The sequence below is a fragment of the Lontra canadensis genome, unplaced genomic scaffold, assembly GCF_010015895.1.
Source record: "Lontra canadensis isolate GAN:19392208 unplaced genomic scaffold, GSC_riverotter_1.0 scaffold10, whole genome shotgun sequence".
NCBI lineage: Eukaryota > Metazoa > Chordata > Mammalia > Carnivora > Mustelidae > Lontra > Lontra canadensis.
Window position 1 is genome coordinate 11,831,381 of NW_022631004.1, and position 18,347 is coordinate 11,849,727.

Genomic DNA, 18,347 nt, shown 5'->3' on the forward strand with positions numbered 1-18,347 from the left:
AAAACTTACATCTTGTTTATATGCTCTTGAGCCAGAACCTTTGATTTACAGGAAGGAATTTACTGATCTCTTTCCTTTCCCACTAAAAAATTACTGATGTTACAGTAATTGCGTCTACTACTGTCATTGTTGATCTCTTCAAAGGGCTGATACCAAATGCAAAGCTTAGATAGCTTGGCTTTGCTTCTGCTTTCATCCAAAATAAAAGTCAAAAAGGTTATATTCTACATTTAGTCTATGCATTTACACTTATATACCTAAACACTGTCTGATTAGGTGTATCATTTTGGGGAAAAGCTTATCTTTAGCAATATTTCATTCAGCCACACCAGATTCTGTTATACATATGCATACATGTAAACATGTAAGTATTACATATTTTTAAAGCATGTAGTACAGTTATAGACAATAAAACTGAGCAGTGAAATACTTTTCTTGAGGGAAGAATTAAAAATACTGGCCCATTAAATGTCATCCAAAACTAATGGGAAAAGAAGAGAAATTAGACATTCATGCAACTGAAACATGAACGTCTGGGTCAACCAAGATGTGCCCTGGTCATTAATGAAAAATTAATGATCACTTTGTATTTTATAACTCATAAAAAGGCATTATTTCCCAATGTTTTCAGTCTTATATAGCCAAATAAGGGTATATTTCTTCATCCAAAACTGAATCTAAATTCCTGTTAGATAATGTCAATGTACATAATTATCCCAAAAAACACAGTAAAAACTTTCTCATGATGGAGACAACAAAAAAATTAACAAGACTTATTTTCAATTACTAAATACTTTGTGAAAAATTAAATGTATTCTGATGCAATATCATCATTCATCTTTAATAACTTATAAATTTTCAAGTGCCACAATAAATTCAAATTAGCACAATTATGGGATTAAATTTTCTACAGTGTTTTCCAACTGTCACCCAAGGCAGTCATAATTTAACTATGAGTCTGTTTTGAACTCATTTATATTTCACCCCATTAAATGTCTGGTATTTAAAATTAAGTGTAACGAATTATAGAAAGGGAAAAAATTAAATTGTAGAAACAAAAAGCTTACTGGCATGCCTCATCTGGAAGTTTAACAGCAAATGTGTGGCTAAGACTAACTCATGGGTACAGGAAAGGTCTCACTTTTCATATGATATCCAACAATGTGAGTAAGTGCCTCCCAGAAATTTAGAATTAGAAATGCAAAGGTTAGATAAAGTTAAAGGTCATCCCCCTACAGGCAAGAGGGGGCCAGCTCCTTACCAAGTTTCCACAGACCTGCTTCCCTAGGGCACATCATAAAAGTAATTTACTGACAACTCACCTTACCAGGGGTCACTGGGGGCCTCAAGTCTTCTGGAATTCACTTTTAAGAAGCATGATTAAGTGGGGACAACTACTGGCCCTAAAGTATTTATGCTGAGAACAAATGTGTGTCAGAATTAAATTCTTTGTGTGTGGTGGTTTCAGACTTAAAAAAAGATGTGTGGCCTGATGAAAAGCACATATATTCTATTCACCAAATTAAATCTTAGAATGAATATTGGTTAATTTATTTGTTAGGTTTTAAAAAAATACTCCAGAAATCCAAACAGACAACATAGCCTAATAAAGTGGAGAATGGATTTACCAAGTTAGTTAAATCCTTTTCAATCTTTTCTAGTCCAGTTTTGTCTTATGCTGGAGGAAAAAAAAGCATTCACATTATTTCAAAGAAAAATGAAAATGTCATTTAAAACGAGCCAAGAAAGTTGACTTACTTTAAAATTTTTGCAAGAAAATCGATTTCCTGATTAAAACAAATCTCCAGCTTTTCGTGTTTTTGATAGTGTTGACATGAACTATTTGGTTTAATATTAGGTTGAGATGGCTTTTCACATTTAAAAAAAAAATCACTAAAGGTTAAAAGTGTGCATTGGACAAAATTAAAGCAGATTATCTGACACTGTGTGTGGGATACAGCCCTGATCTCTACAGTGCACGGAAGCAAAGCTGGTACTTTGAATTGCACAGCACACATCTCAGTAATAACAGGGGATGAGGCATACAATTTCAAGGAACACCCACAATGAAAATTAGTCTTTCCAAACAGAGAATTGTTTTGGAAAAAGTTAGGTTAATTGGCACCATGGGATTTCTCTCAAAGAAACACTGAGCACTGAAATCCTTACAAGTGCAAGTAAAATGATCAAGCATTACCCTTTTTCCCTTTTCAATTTTTCACATCTAGTTTATTTTATCCACAACCAAAATTAACTTTTGTAGATTCCCAGGCAGGTAGAAAAGAGATCATGTTTTGCCAGCTGAATTTATAGCCTGAAGGACTGGTTAGTTAAAGGAGGTTCGGTTGCCAACAACAATGAAGAAACTCACTGAGTCTATCTGGGAATACTCTACTTCGGAGAGTAAATTATGGGTACTTTATGAGTCAAGTCATTATTTTATAATTTAAATAGTTAAAAATTCCCTGCAACAACATTTGCATGTCCCTCTTATTAGAGGTCCGTAGTTTTGTATTCTGTCATCGCTTTAATCCTCTCGACTTCAAGATACCTGGAATTGTCTTCTTGTATGCTAAATCCGACTATAATAATACTTAAAAAAAATAATCCTCTGACCCCTTTCTCCACTTAAATTTGCATTTCCCAAGGAGGTATGTGTGCCTGTGCGTGTGCACACATACAGTATTTGACTGTGGTTACTATTTTCAGGAATTATCATTTACAACTGGCGTAGACTAAGCCTTCTTCTTTATATTACCACAGTAGATATTTTCCTGTCATTTACAGCCTTTTGCTGGAACCCATTAATGTCCTGTGCTGTTAATGTACCAAGTTTGAAAATCTGTTCTTTAAACCTATAGGAAGGGAGGTATAAATTCAGTAAACAGCATATGTAAAAATGTTTATATTTAATAGGGTAATTTTTTTTCAAGATTTTAAATTTATTTTTATAGAGAGAGAGAGTGAGCATGAGTGGTGGGGGGCAGGGGTAGGGAGAGGGAGAATCTTAAATAGGTTGCACACACAGTATGGAGCCTGATGTAGGGCTCGATCTAACAACCTTGAGGTCATGATCTGAGCTGAAATCAAGAGTCAGAGGGTTAACCAACTGAGCCATCCAGGTGCCCTAATAGGGTAAATTTCTAAACATTCCTCCAAGTATTGACGCACCAAAAGTTGGAACTGAAAGGAACCTTACCTATCATTGAGTCCCTTATTTACAGGTAAGAACTTAAAGCTTGAGTAGTCAATGACTGACCCATGGGCACAAAGCACATTTGCAGCAGAGCTGGAGCTAGAAGTCAGTACTCTATATCTCTGCTTTACCTATACCCCTATATCCCTGCTCCCTCCCTTGTCCCTCCTGATCTGTTCTCAAGGAGGCTGCTGCTGATCTTGTTTGAATAGTTCTTCAGATCATGTCACTCTTCTGTTCAAAATCCTCCAGTGATTCCCCATTCCACTTGAAGTAAAAGCCAAAGACCTTCAAACATGTTAAGTCCCTACATTAAACAATGCATGCTTCCCATCCCCACCGACACACAGATGCGCAACTCCGTGACCTGACCTCCTAGGACTAATTTTCTCTTCCTTCCCTCAGCTCCGGACTGGTCTTCTCCTCACCCCACTTTAAGGTTATAATCTGTCTTCACCTACAGACTTGTTGGTTTGAAAACTTACCACCCTGTTATCCCTACACCCTAAAGACATTCTCCTGCCATTATAAACTAAAACCTGAAGTCTCACTTTGTGCTGAGTTACATAGCTTTTAAAAGTTTAACCAGAGTAGGGGCGCCTGGGTGGCTCAGTCAGTTAAGTGCCTGCCCTTGGCTCAGGTCATGATCTCAGGGTCCTGGGATCGAGCCCCGCATGGGGCTCTCTGATCAGCAGGGAGCCTGCTTCCTCCTCTCTCTCTGCCTGCTTCTCTGCCTACTTGTGAGCTCTCTGTCAGATAAATGAATAAAATCTTTAAAAAAAAAAAAAAAAGTTTAACCAGAGTAACGATGACCACACAGAAAGGTGAGGGCATTTACTGGCCAGTGTGGTAGGATGCCCAGTAAGCTTTGCACTAGCAGACGCTGATGGGGTTTCTGCATCAGGACAAAGGTGAACAACAACAACAACAAAAAATCAGAATAAAGCAAAGTAAGCCCCACACTCTCCAAGCCTGGGCAAGCAAAAAGCCTCTAGTGCCTGAATCATACCCATGGCTTCTCTCTCCTATCATTCCCATGGAAACAGCTGGAGACATGCACTGCTTTCAATTTCACAAAATTTGGGGCTAAAGAGGACCCACTGAGCCAAGTCCCCCGACTTCAAAGATGAGGATGCAGAGAGCCCAGAAGGTTAAGGCAGACTGCTCCAAGTCCCAGAACTGGCAAAACTGGTACCCTGGTCTTGGCAGTGGATGAGTGCTATTGCCACACAGTGAGGTGGGATATGACAGGAATATAACACAGTAGGGATCAAAGGTGTTGAAAATTGATGCTGTCACCAGAGGTTTTCCTTAGTAGTGCCGGTAATAATTATTTACAAGGGAAGAAACTCACTGAGTCGGTCATGTCCAAAAGTTGTGTTTTGTTTTTGTTTGTTTGTGTGCAGAAGTTTTATATGAATTGACTTTAAATTAAAGCCAAAAACTTAAAATAGACACACACCCACACACCTACACCCTCCCACCCCCACACACTCATACACAAGCTTCCTTGGACAAGGAGATATTGTCTTTAGGTTGCAATTAAGGAGCTATGCTAGCTATTGGATAAATCTTTTTCAAGCTAGCCACATTACTGCGAGTCACAAAATCCTAAGATCAGCCCCAGGTGACACACACAGAGACCTTGGGTGTAAATACATTATTAATGTCATGGGGTTAATCAGATCTTCCAAACCCCTGGAGATTTAAACAGAAGTTTAAATAGTGGTTAAAAGAGGAAAAAAAGAAAAACCTCACAGCAGACTGGATAAGAGAGAATGAGCTACATGGCTTTTTCAACCTCAGGTCATAGGCTTGAGTCCAGTCTTAAGGTTAGGAACTGATAACTTATGACAGATGTTTGGTGACCTGTATGTGAGAGGGAAGTCAGTTCAAGCTTTGTTTCACCTTTTCTGACCAGGTGTGTTCACGTCCTTCCAACAAAGATGTTTGAACTGTGAGAGCCTCATCATCAATTCTTTCAGAGAATGCCCAAGATTTAATGGGAATTAAATTTGGTTATCTTTTTATCCTTTTTAGAGTAATGTTTTCCTAATTTTTTCTATCCTCAAGAGTCTTCCATGGTCACTGTGTATACTGTTTTTGTTTTTGTTTTTTCTTTTACGTGTTTTTTTGAACAGTTTCAAACTTTTGGCTAATGGTTCTTAGAGCAGATGTGTTTTCCCTATCTAGAAATAGCCTGAGGTCGGATGTAATTTTATTTAAGTTTGTGATACACTTGGAACAAAGGTGCTTTAGGATAGGAGGCTGGTTTAGAAATACCTTATTAAAATTTTTTTTTTAAAGTAAAGAATTTAGCTACTCTTAAAGAGAAAGCCAGAATATTTGATATTTAGATGTTTGAAAGGAATCATCTTTTCTGAAGAATTTTTTAATATGTAAATTTTTAAGATCATTTTGTTATAATGTTTTATTTTTATATGAGCTTCAGTTTATTGGGTTCAGTTCACAATCAGATTAAATGATTGTAATTTCTAGCAATGACGGAATTAAATTCATTGATCTCTTTTTTTGTTCCTGTTCTACTACAATGTGTATGATAGAATAATTGGCACATATTTTATCTTAAATAACTATTTTTTACAGATTTTCTGTGCTTTGAAATTTAGGCATGTGGAATTACACATTATTTTAAAATGAGTGAATGGATGACCTTAAAATTAAATTATACATGTCATCCCAGATAGAGTAAAATAGAAATTCATTGACTAAAGGATTCAAATTTTACCTCCCTTTTGATGGTAATTCCTGAGACCCATTGTGACCACATGTCACCTGGTATCACAAAGTCATGCTGAGATAGAAAATTAGATGGTTTAGAAAAAGATTTTCTCAAGCTTTTCTCATTATGATATATTATAGAATGGCCTCAATAAATAGCACTTTTTTAATTTTTCAAAGGATATTTTGACAAGCAAAGTCCGAAGCTGATTTAATATCAAGGTAGTGACTCAGTTTTTAAAAACACTTTAAAGGGGCACCTGGGTAGCTCAGTCAGTTGTGCATCCCACTCTTGATTACGGCTCAGGTCATGATCTCAGGGTCATGAGATTGAGCCCCGCATCGGGCTCCGGACTGGGCATGGAGACTGCTTAAGACTGACTCTCTCCCTTTCCCTCTGCCCCTCTACCCCACCCTCCTCTTAAAAAAAATAAGAAATATATGTCCTCTGTTCTTGTCACTTCGACATTATGATAGTTCAACGTAATCTCAGACTTTACAGACTTAAAAATAACTAAAAGTCAATTGATGAATACTACCAAGAACTAAGTTAAAATGTATTGCACTAATTGACTATATATTTATTGTATATGCTTATTATATTGTATAAATAAATCTATATATATTATATAAATGTAAAAATTCAAGAAGTCTGTTAAAAGCAGAATGCTACGTAAACAAGGGGGAGATAGTTGAGGTCATTCTATTTGTATATTATCGCACCTGATCCCCAACACATTTCACTGATGTCTGTGGTTGCTCTTGTTTAACTTTGGTGTTTTCTTTTTAAGTTCTCTCTTCCCTGACTTCATGGTACGTTTTACTGATCTGCTATTAAAAAACAAACAAAAAAAAATTGTGGAGCAGTACGCTATGTCATGACATTACATGGTAACTTTGTAGCAACTCTGCCCAAGTGCTTCCCTCTCCCAAATCCGGAGAATCTACATCTATGCTTTGAGCAATATTTGCAAGCTGGCAAAAATATGAACCTTCTTAGTTTTCAGTCCCAGTATATTTCCTTTGCAAATCCTACAATTTATTAACTCTACGGCAGATTGACACAAACCATGTTCCAAAATAAACACACAGAAAGACCTTCATTACTATAATATCCAGGTTGAGAGAAACTACTATGGCAGCACAGAAATTCTAGTGAGACGCTGCGGCCGTGCTCGGGGGAGTCGCGGCACCGTGCTTTGTCATCCTTAGGCATGTGCTCTGAGAACCCCCAGGATGGGACTTTTGCATTACAAGGCAGGTACCAACACCATCCACCTACTGTCAAGAGCTGATGTTGCAAAAGTGAAGGTTTTGTCTTTCTCTAGTTACACACTGAAATGAAAGTATGTTCTAGCTTTTTCTTTTTGAATTAAAGAAAACTTACACACATACATCAATATAACTTTGTTTCCCTGGGTCTGCCATGTAATTTTGGTGCAAAGGCTAACACTATCCCACGATTTCTGTAAATTACCATTCAATCCCATATTAAGGGGGCTGTTATACACCAGGGCATCTAGTTAACAGTGGACCCTGGAGCTTGTGAGTCATTCTGGGGGCTTGTCTTGTCTTCCTTCCTCCCCCCACCCTTTTCATGTTAGAATGATAGATGATAAGAGCTAAAACTTTCAGAGCATTTCAGATTCATGTGAAATTGTACATGTGAAGTGTGAGGTGCAACCTTTTATGATCTCTGTTCTGCAGATGAAGAGACTAAGACTAGAGAGACTACCTCACTTGCCTAAGTCCAAATCACCAGCTCATGGTGTGGATGCAGTGACAGGAACCCAAGTTTGTATGCTTGACGCCAGATCTAGGCCGTCAGCTTGCTCACTGTCTGCTGGGATGAACATCGCCCATCACCAATCTCAGCTTCTTTTTTTAGTTTAGTTTTTTTTTTTTTTTAAAGAGTTTAGTTTAGGTTTTTTTTTTTTTTTTTAATTAATTTATTTGACAGAGAGAGAGATCACAAGTAGGCAGAGAGGCAGGCAGAGAAGCAGGCTCCCTGCTGAGCAGAAAGCCCAATGTGGGGCTCGATCCCAGAACCCTGGGATCATGACCTGAGCTGAAGGCAGAGGCTTTAACCCACTGAGCCACCCAGGCACCCCCAATCTCAGCTTCTTGAACATACTTCTGTCTTTCCTCCTGAGCAGTTAGCTGACTAAAGGCAGAGAGCAGCAGAGCACGGGGGTTTCAGAGCATGGCATCAGATAACTGTCTTGGAAATCTGGCTCTGGTGCTTGTTAGTTGTGTTAGCCTGGGCAGTTTGCCTAACTTTGGGCCTCAGTCTCTTCATCTGTGAAATGGGATATTAATACATGCCTCACAGGGTTACTGTCAGAATTACAGGGGTCATCTATGTTGTGGCTTAACAAAGTAAGAGCTTAAAAAATGGTGGCTATGATTAGTAAGAATGAAGACTGCAGGATACTTGCTAACAACACAGCTTGCTTGAGGTCTGTAGTTCTGAGAAAGAAAAGCTATTCAATGGCTCTAAAAGGGAACGCTATGCTCCCTTCTACCATTTACAGGTAGTTTTGTGATGCCTGCTATTTTCTTTTCTTTAGATAAGACAGCTCCTGGGAAGCAATGACAGGTGGTATCAACAGTCGCTCTTCTCTCTTCTCTCTCTAGTCAGATACTCTGAAGTGGTGGCAGCCACGTTCAGACAGATGATTTTTACAAGTGGCAGAGTCTTTCTCTAGGGTCCAGACTTCTTAGTTTTCCCCTTGTTTTAATGATCACCATAGACTTCTGAGATTTATAGGCTCTATTTCCTCTGCCCTTCAAGTCTTAGATAAATACAAAGGCATTAATGTAAGAACTTTCCTCACCTCTACTGTGACTTATGGGACCTAAAATGGAGGAGAAGGCAGTCCTTTCTCTGCTCAGCTGGAGGGACATTACATCTGCCTCTTCAGTTTCTGTCTCAGTAAAAAACATGATGCACGATGGAAAATAATTTATAGATTAAACTGGCTTATACTGGCATACACCACATATATACACATCTATATTTATTCAAATATTTTATCAATGGGATTGCAAATGCCAAAATAAACACATAACACCAGAAATGAAAACTAACTTAAACCAAACAAAAAACAACACATTATTTCTCATCACCAAGGGACTTTTTGCTTTACATTAAGATAATTGCTCCGTGGACATTCCTACTAGCTTTGAAATGAGATTCAACTTATTTAAAAATTAAAACTACATGATTCAGAGAGTATAGGGCATTTTGATGTAAAGTGTCTGTGACACTCAATTAAAGAAAAATAGTTGGGCTTAATACCATGTCATTACTACCTTGATATGAAAAAATAAGTGTGGCCCAAATTTTACTTGCAGCTGTGTCTTTTGCTTACATTTTAACTTAATAGTTTGGAACCAGAATGTTAAACCACAAAGAAAGGGAAGGCATTAAAAAGTTTTTATTTGGGGGCAAACTATTTAATTAACTTTCTAACTACTTTCAGAATGAAGTTGTCTAATAGTTATTCCCACCACTCATAGCAATTCTCTTCGAATGCAGTAATTTGATTGGCCCAAAACTTCAAAAATGCCACATATACACTTGGGTGTTTTAGGATGATGATTCTTCTATTGCAATATTTACCAAAGATATTTTACAGCTTTCTTTCAAGGTAACATTTTCTTCCAACCTAAAGTATGCTTAAGAGCTGACTTCTAATGATTTTCTGAGAAAGTATTTGACACACGGTTGAATCATCGACATACGCATTTGCGTGCACGCTATATACCCACTACTACTTTTGATAAGGAAATTGCTTTTTCTTCTGCTCTGACTTATTTCACTAGAGCAAAAATATACTAGCATTTCATGGGCTGCCATAAGACAGCAAGTTGAAGGCAGAGGAAAAGGTTAGGCCTCTGACAAACTTCAGAGAAGTAGGACATCCACCCCAATGGGTTGATGAGCCCTTGGATTTCATTAAACTTTCGATGCTCATAATTATGCCTGTGATTTACAAGCATGTGAAATCAGAGGCTGCCCCACTGGGGCTTGCCCCGGCACACCCTGCGTCCTCCTCCTCATACTCCCCTGGCTCCCGGGCGCCTGGGCCACTGTCTCTCAAGAGTCCCACCTCAATGGGCTCAGTCACCCGGACAATCAGCAGCTTTCAGCCTTATGTCCTCTCCTCCCCTGGTAAAAGGATTGCTTCAAAAAGCATCTTTTGAAATGAGGATCCAAGTAGATAGAAAGGGACAGGAGTCCAGTCACACTTGTTCCAATGATAGACAAGTCTTTCGGCTTTGTCTGCTGCATGCTGTTAGCCCAGAGGGCTGCTGTGGGTGTGAGCCTCTCCATCTTCTGGCCGCTCATGAGAACTGAGTGGCAGAGAAAGCTGTGTGTTGGTTTCCTCAAGAGGCCACCCTGTGGGTAACAGGTGCAGGCTTGTGCTTCCTGCACATACACAAAGCTAAGGCTGACTTTCAGATCCTTGGTAGTCAGAAGTTTGTTAAAATTACACTAGAATAACCTTTGGTGTCCTTGTCATGTTTACAGGGGTCTATAATATAAACACAAACTACATATTTTAGGAACAGGGATGACTGTTTGCCAATGAGCTGAATACCAGGTTCCAAAAGGAACAAAAATGGGAAAAATTTATAGGCAAAGAAATTGTCCAATTAGAATTGTTGAGATTTTACAACATTCTTTTTCAAAACTTTATATCAAGAATCTTATATGGTGCAAGAATGAACTCATCTTCTCCCTCAAAGTGGACAAGTAATATGTATAGGCCAAGGAAGTGACAAATGACAGCTAATATTCAACCATTTGCTCCCCGTGGACATTTTAGTAGTAGCACCTGGGCATAGTCTGGGCAGGGAAATGTGTCTCATTCAATGTGAAACTGGCCCAGGCGTTTAGTTCGGTCTAGATCAGGGGCTCTCAAATTGGCTATGCGTTGAAATTGCTTGGGAAAGCTTTAAAATCATACCAATACCTAAGTTTCAATCCCAGATAGTGCAACTTAATTTGGGCAGCAGAAGTTTTTAAAGGTTTCAGGCAATTATACTGTGCAGCCATTCCTGAGAACCACTGGCTTGTCATTCCCAAGGACTTCAGATAGATGAAGCTGATTCGAGCACTTGCCAGAAGGTCTGACTCAGAATTCAGCTATAAGCTCAATTTATAGATTTCAAACTACCAGTATCTTTTTTTTTTTTTAAAGATTTTATTTATTTATTTGACACAGAGAGAAAGATCACAAGTAGACAGAGAGGCAGGCAGAGAGAGAGGGGGAAGCAGGCCCTCTGCTGAGCTGGGAGCCCGATGTGGGTCTTGATCCCCGGACCCTGAGATCATGACCTGAGCTGAGGGCAGAGGCTTTAACCCACTGAGCCACCCAAGCACCCCTCAAACTACCCAGGGACATAGATAGTATGATTTTTAAAATTTCTCCCTTTGGGATAAAACAGCAACAACAATAACAAACAAAGCATGTGCACACTCATACACACACATGCACACCCGCAAATGAAGATTTTAAAGACTGCTCACCAGTTGAACACTTGGATCATTCTTTGGTGTATTAGTGGTTAGCTTAAACAGTGCACTACAATCAAAAATCTATGAAATCACTACATACTTTTAAAACAGTTTTCTGACTCACTGTTCACTTGGCAATTTCTCAAAGCTCAGTCTTCTAGGATTTGAGCTGTTGTGAATGGAATCATCTCTTCCCAAACAAATGACAGTTTAAATTCACAGGGCATGAGAATTTATTCCATTCATCCAACTCAACAATGTATTTCCTATAGCAAATTCAAGCCATTTCTTTAGCTTGTGTTTTGCATTTTAGCATATAACTTGGGTTGGACAGATATAGAAAATTACACGTACTGAAATCTCCCACAATATAGGCAGCACAATATGGGTGTTTAAAAATAAGACACCCTATTTTTAGCTTCAGACAGGACCACTTAGGGAAGAGTTGTCTAAGTTCCCTGGATGACTGGCTGTGTTGATGGCACTTCTCTGAAGTAGCTTTAAGAATCAGGGCTACTAAAGCTTTGAGGACACCAACCATGTTCTGCTTCTTGCCACAAAAATGTCAGTCCTTTACCAGGTGACAGAAATTCCTGTTGATTCTTAATTGACAATTAGCAGAAACGGAATTCCAGATTCCCTTACAGCAAGCACTAGCTTTCAGAAACTCTTGTAATCAGGAATTCCTCTTTATGTTTGTTTTAAGATACTCAGATGATGATTAATTAATATCATGGGGGGATCTTCACTGTGGTTTGTCTTGTTTTCATTTCAAACATATGAAGGTTAGGTTGAGTATACATTATTAATTTCTGTGATCTGAGTATTGCAATCAATACTTTAGTCAGTTAATAAAGCTTTATGCCTTCTCTTAGAATTTTAAAACTGAAAGCATAGAAAGTGATATACATAATAATTTATGAAATTGCTATTTGTATTATTTACATAAAATGATTGTTGACAAACACAGAATTCTGCCATGAACGCACTAACTATTCATATATCAAGAAGCCTGAAAAAATTACTGTGAAATAGGTGTGAAAATTTTTTTACTTCAGAAGTCTCTAAAGGGCATATCACAAAGATCAATGGTATGATCAACTCATGAATGTGCTGGCATCCGCCCCATCATGCCAACAGCGGCCTCTTCTAACACTTCCAATTCATGACTTGCGAGGGAAGTTCCATAGAGTCTAAGATAAAGGACAGTTGTAGCATCACCTACCTGAGTTAACAAGGCTGTGGTCTCATTACTGGCTATACAGTATACACTCGACTCTGCCATGATAGGTTCCTATCTTATTGACATCACTAGTCCCAAACTCCAAGAGAATGCAAATATTGCACTTTAAAAAATATGTTATATTATGTATTCTACAAATGTAGAATCAAGGATTTTTGAAGTTTATTTTAAGCCCTATAAGGCCTGGAACTGTCGTAGGAAATAAGGGACAATAAGGGTTCTACAGAATTTTCCAGAGGCTTGCAGAACATACCTACTGCAGAATCATTGTACTGTCATAATCTGGCCTCTACAATTTTATTGCGTGATGAAATATCTCCAGGTTGGAGAAGATAAACTTTCGTTCACTATCCCAATGAATGGGCGTAAGATGAAACAGACACACTCTGAAGGAACCCCAAGAAAAGGCTATCATTACTTAGGTAAACTGAAGTAGAAATGAGAACATCAGTTCTTCACTTCTTACAACGAAACTGAGCCCATTTCTTACACCTACATTTTATCATGCCTTATCTTTTTAATACCAATATTTTTATTCAAATATTTAAAAGCTGTATGTTATTCTTTCAAATACTTGAAAATATATTCTAAAGCCATTGGCAATGAGTATCAGGGTTTATGTCCTTCATCTCAGTAATGCTCTTTCTGTGAAGGGACATTAAGGAAGTCATGCATGATCAGGTTAAATAATACACAGGAGAATGATAAATCACATTACTTGCACTGATAGAAAGAAAATACCGGAGTCACTCTAAATGTCTCATAATTAGGAAATGGAATACCCAGAAGAGAGAAAAACTAAGTTTTTGAGAGAAGTTTTCAAATCTGGTAACATACTCATGACATACTCTTATGTCAAAAAAAGAAAGCTAAAAAGATGTGTATACAATTGGATTTCAATTTTATTTTAAAGCTGCTTGGGAGAAAAGCAAAAAGAAAACATGTTCTTGTATGTTTCCACATTTATTAATATGGACCTATATTACCTTTGCAGTCAGGATAAATTCATCTAATTTTATTATAAAAGCTGGAAGTATATCAAAATGTTAGTAATGGTATTCTTTAACTGATGAGATTATAGGTGATGATTTTTAAAATACATTCCCCAATTTTTTTCTTTCATAAAGAGTACATATAACTTTCATAGTAAGAAAAACACACTGCACGGCACCTGGGTGGCTCAGTGGGTTAAGCCTCTGCCTTCGGCTCATGTCATGATCCCAGGGTCTTGGGATGGAGCCCTGCATCGGGCTCTCTGCTCAGCAGGGAGCCTGCTTCCTCCTCTCTCTCTGCCTGCCTCTCTGCCTACTTGTGATCTCTGTCTGTCAAATAAATAAATAAAATCTTTGAAAAGAAATACACCGCTAGTGAGTAATATACGTGCTGCTGCATCTTAATTCTTTGCTCCACTGGCGGTGAATTATCAGAACACATTTCAAAATGTACTTATTAAAGTCTTATGTGCAAAACACTAATGCTTCATTTTAAGAGACTTTTGGTGATTTTGCTGTGAATTCTAATGAAAACTTTTATTGGGAGAAAGTTGAGACTACTGAGCTTAACAGATTTTCCAAATGATCTCTGTGTTGGTGCTGAAGCCCTTTTCCATAAATGATCATACGTACCATAAAGTACTTCTCTTACGCAGGATTTCTTGGTGACAGAGTCACAACACATGCCTGAATTTGGGTGCTACCAACAACATGGAATATATAATCTCTGTATTCTAACCGAATCATCCTAATTATTTTCGATGGCAGGTAATGAATTGACATCAGGAATGTACCTATTTTTTTCCTGACTTATTTCTTCTGGTTTTGATGTCCATGCCTTTGAATAAAGCTCAACAAAGCAAGGAGGAGTTCATTTCTACATGAGTAGAAGAATATACATCCTCCTTTGACTTTTCTTCCCAGGTACAAAAGACAACCAGTTCTTCTCAAATCGTACTGCTACTTTGTCTCATTCTAAATTAGTCATGAGCTATTGAATGTGCCTCAATTTTAAAACGTCAGTTTACTTTACAGCTTCGTACTGCTAATAATATAACATATTATGCTCTTGTCAAACTTGACAGTAATTTTATGTATACACTAGGACATTATCTAACATGAGAATTCAAACTGGAGAAGTGAGAGAAGGCAGCACATGCATATGTAATATAAAAATGGCCAATTATCGATGAAAACATTTGACTTACCTGTAAAAACATTGTACAAGGAAGTCACAGTAAAGGTAGCATTTTTTATGACAGACGCAAAAACAGATGCAGTAAACGAATGCTTTGCTCTTGCCAAAATAACCGAAAGACCTCTTTGTTTCTACCAGCAAGTGCTGATACACAGTTCTAAGTATTATGCCTAGTAAACAACATTTAAACACATACTTTATAAAACCAGGTATTATTTTCAATCTGTAATTTACACAAGGAAAGCATGTCAAGATATCAACCGGATGGCACTGCTTAAGAGTCACCAAAGAATATTAAAAATGTCATGTCACTGTCCCCAATCAGTTGTCGTAAATTACTGTCCCCTTAGGTTGTCTCCTTACGTTCTCCTTAAACATTCTTTTTATTACAAATACTTTCAGCGAGAGCGAGAACACTAAAATAAAATCAACATAGCCAGAGCAAAGAGAAATAAAATTTAAAAAGCCAACCTTTATTCCACTTTGAACAAGTTTGTGAATGTCCAAATAAGGCTCCTTGAAAATTTCTCCTTCAGGGGTAAGTATCTTCACGTAACCTTCTTTTTCCAGAATGAAGAGACGGTGCGAGCCATCCCCACTATGCAGGGCGCCGACAGGCTGGCGCAGCCCACTCACAACCTCCTGAATACAGAAGCAGTTGTGTTTGTGCTTTCTAAACAAATTAAAGAAAACCAGTAAGCTTTTCTTGAGGTGAAGGAGGTAAAGGATGTACTTGCATCCTTTTCAAAATCTATTTCCTCTAGGAATCAATGGTTTTGAGAATCATGACGTGCTGTTAGCCCAAAAGTCACCATATGATTCTTTTAAGTTCTTTTCAGTGGAACAAATAGGCTTCTACCAAAAAAAGTCAAAGAGAGAATCAAAATAAAAATTTTACAGATTTTAAAATTTCATGAGCTCATCATCTTCTCTTTCAGTGACTCTAATTAAAATTAGCTTTACTCACAATAATTAAGCCTTACAGAAAGGCCCTCAGAGAGAAAGTTCTGAGATCTATTTATAAAACTCTGATTTGCTAATAAGAATTGTGCTATTTCCATATGCTAACAACAGCCATAAAGGTCAAGTTTAAAACTATAATCATGAAATTCACGTGAATCACAGAGAGGCCAAACTCATAATAAAAGATTAGTAGTCTAAGCATTAAAGGCATTTAAGCAAATGTGATGTTAGAGAAGCAAACTACCAAAAAGAAAAAAAAAAGCGTCTGGAGGAGATAGCTGCTGGAATCAAACACAGACAGTTGATTCACTAACAAAACCACAAAACTGGTCAGTTGGTTTTTTGTTTCTGTTTTTGTTTTTTAAGATTAAAGAGCATTTATCTTTATGAACCTGCTGATCTCTTCCACTTTGTCATATTCTTCCATCTGGTCCAAGTAGTTAGATGCTGGTCCTCTGATTTGTTTTCTTGGAAAATCTGGAAAGCACAACCCACCATCTTTTCTTGCATAGTAAAAACAAAACTCTTCAGCAGTAGTTTGAAGGACACCTTTAAAAAAAATGCAGAAAGACTCATTAGAAATAGTTAGCATAACAGTAAAAATGCCCTATTTGAAAGACAAAATATGGGAAACATGTTTTAGAAAGTATATGAATATTCTAGGAAAATAATAAAAAGAAAGGACCACTTTTTGGCTTGGGATTTCCATTTTTTTTTTAACCAAAATTTAAGAATTTCTGTTAAAGTGAAATAATATGGTATGGGATATCTTAAAAGACTCATACGGAATACACAGAATCCAAATCCAGCGTTAATCTTATTGCACTGACCCTTTGCAAGCTTCCTCATTTACCATATGTTGTACTTGTAAGTTTATCCCATCACTGGTCAGCACTTTTCCTCCCTACCATAACAAATAACATCCTAAGAAGAACACACTAGAGTCAAGAAAGAAATAGATCATCAGGTGCCTATTTGGGTCATTTTACAATCTTTTTCTCTGTCACTCACATGTGATTGAATAATAAATCTACTGAATATCACAAGGTCCTTATATGTCGTAATAAATGACTGACTCACTATGACGGTGTTAAGAACAGAGCCTCCATCTTCAAATACGTATGTGCCTTTTTCCTACGCATCGCTTACAGAAAATAATGCTTATCTTGTAATATAAGAACTATATTTAAACTATCCCTTCAGTCTTCTCAATCAGAAAGCTGGTATGCCACCCTCACTGAAAAAAATATGAAAAGTCAAAACAGAAATGCAAAACAGACTTACTTAAAGGGATCTGAAAGATGTTTTCTCTTCTTTTACCGATTGAGAATTTTTTTTTTAATCAAATAAAAACAACTATATTTACTAAAGGGGAGGAGGACTTTATGACAAAAAAAAGAATTTTGTCATTATTTTCACAATTTGAGTAAATAAGGTATTTTGGGGGGGGGCACATTACTAAGATTCCTTCCATATTCTGATTACTTCTGCTTTCAGAATATGATGTTGTTACCAGAGTCAACCTTATATGATGTCCTAACTTCCTGCTGCAGGTCTCATATCTTTAACTACACATAACACTTTGATTTTTACCTAACAATTTAGATTATTGTACACATAACAGCTTTGTGATGAAGGTACCTTGTCCCTCGGCTGATGTTTAGAAGCTGTGTAATGGATTCAGGTTTGCAAGGATTTCTAAGAACAAGAACTGGGCACAACCAAGTGAGACTTATCCGTGGAACGTGAAAGACTAAAAGTCTATTTTCTAGGAGCTTGACTTGGGCCCCCTCAAACTTAAAACTAATCTGAGAATTCTGAGAGTCCTGATGTACATTTTGACCTAACTTTTGGGTAAAATGTATCATCCCTAAATTTCTGAGACAGACTCTTCAAGACCAGTACGGGACTAGCCTGTGAGGAAACATCTTCTCCTTGGAAATCAGGCAAGTGAGAGCAGATGTCCTTGAGTGTGTGTGTGTGTGTGTGTGTGTGTGTGTGTAGGGGTGGGGTAAGGGTGAGACTGAAAGGAGGCACGGCAGCTGGGAGGGGTGCTTCATGGGAGGGGCAAGGCAGCTGGAAGGAGGTTATCCTTCTTTGAAAAAAATTCAGGGATTAGAAATTGGGGAGAGGAAGAAAGGAGGCAGCATTTACTCTTCTTCAGTGATTCACTGTTTACAAAAGATAACTTTTCTCCTCCGTTCTTTCCTGGCTAAGCACATAGATGAAAACTGCTCAGTAGTGTTGAACAAGACTGTTTGATGTAAAAAGAGAAGGAAAACGGCGTTGCTAAAGCAAACTTTTTGCAGTTTTGGGCTTGATCTTTCTCTGGGGACACACACACACACACACACAGCCCCCATCAGGCATCAAGATCTCCATGCCAATATTATGCATGCAGGAATACTGTCATACTATGGATATATTTATAACTGAATGTGTAAATGAGAAATTTCACTTTAATATGATCTTTGCCTGCAAGATCA

The 18,347-nt window shown here is 37.7% G+C and overlaps 1 protein-coding gene across 2 annotated transcripts in view; it reads right to left on the reverse strand.

Annotated features, from left to right (window-relative positions):
• Window positions 1-18,347, reverse strand: part of HHIP (hedgehog interacting protein) — an 88,368-nt gene that overhangs the window by 59,867 nt on the left and 10,154 nt on the right. For both annotated transcript variants that reach the window (XM_032855612.1, XM_032855613.1), the window contains exons 3-4: window positions 16,254-16,410; window positions 15,370-15,571 (exon numbers count right to left, since the gene is read on the reverse strand). In XM_032855612.1, coding sequence (XP_032711503.1) covers window positions 15,370-15,571; window positions 16,254-16,410 — 359 coding nt within the window. The remainder of the gene's footprint in view (window positions 1-15,369; window positions 15,572-16,253; window positions 16,411-18,347) is intronic.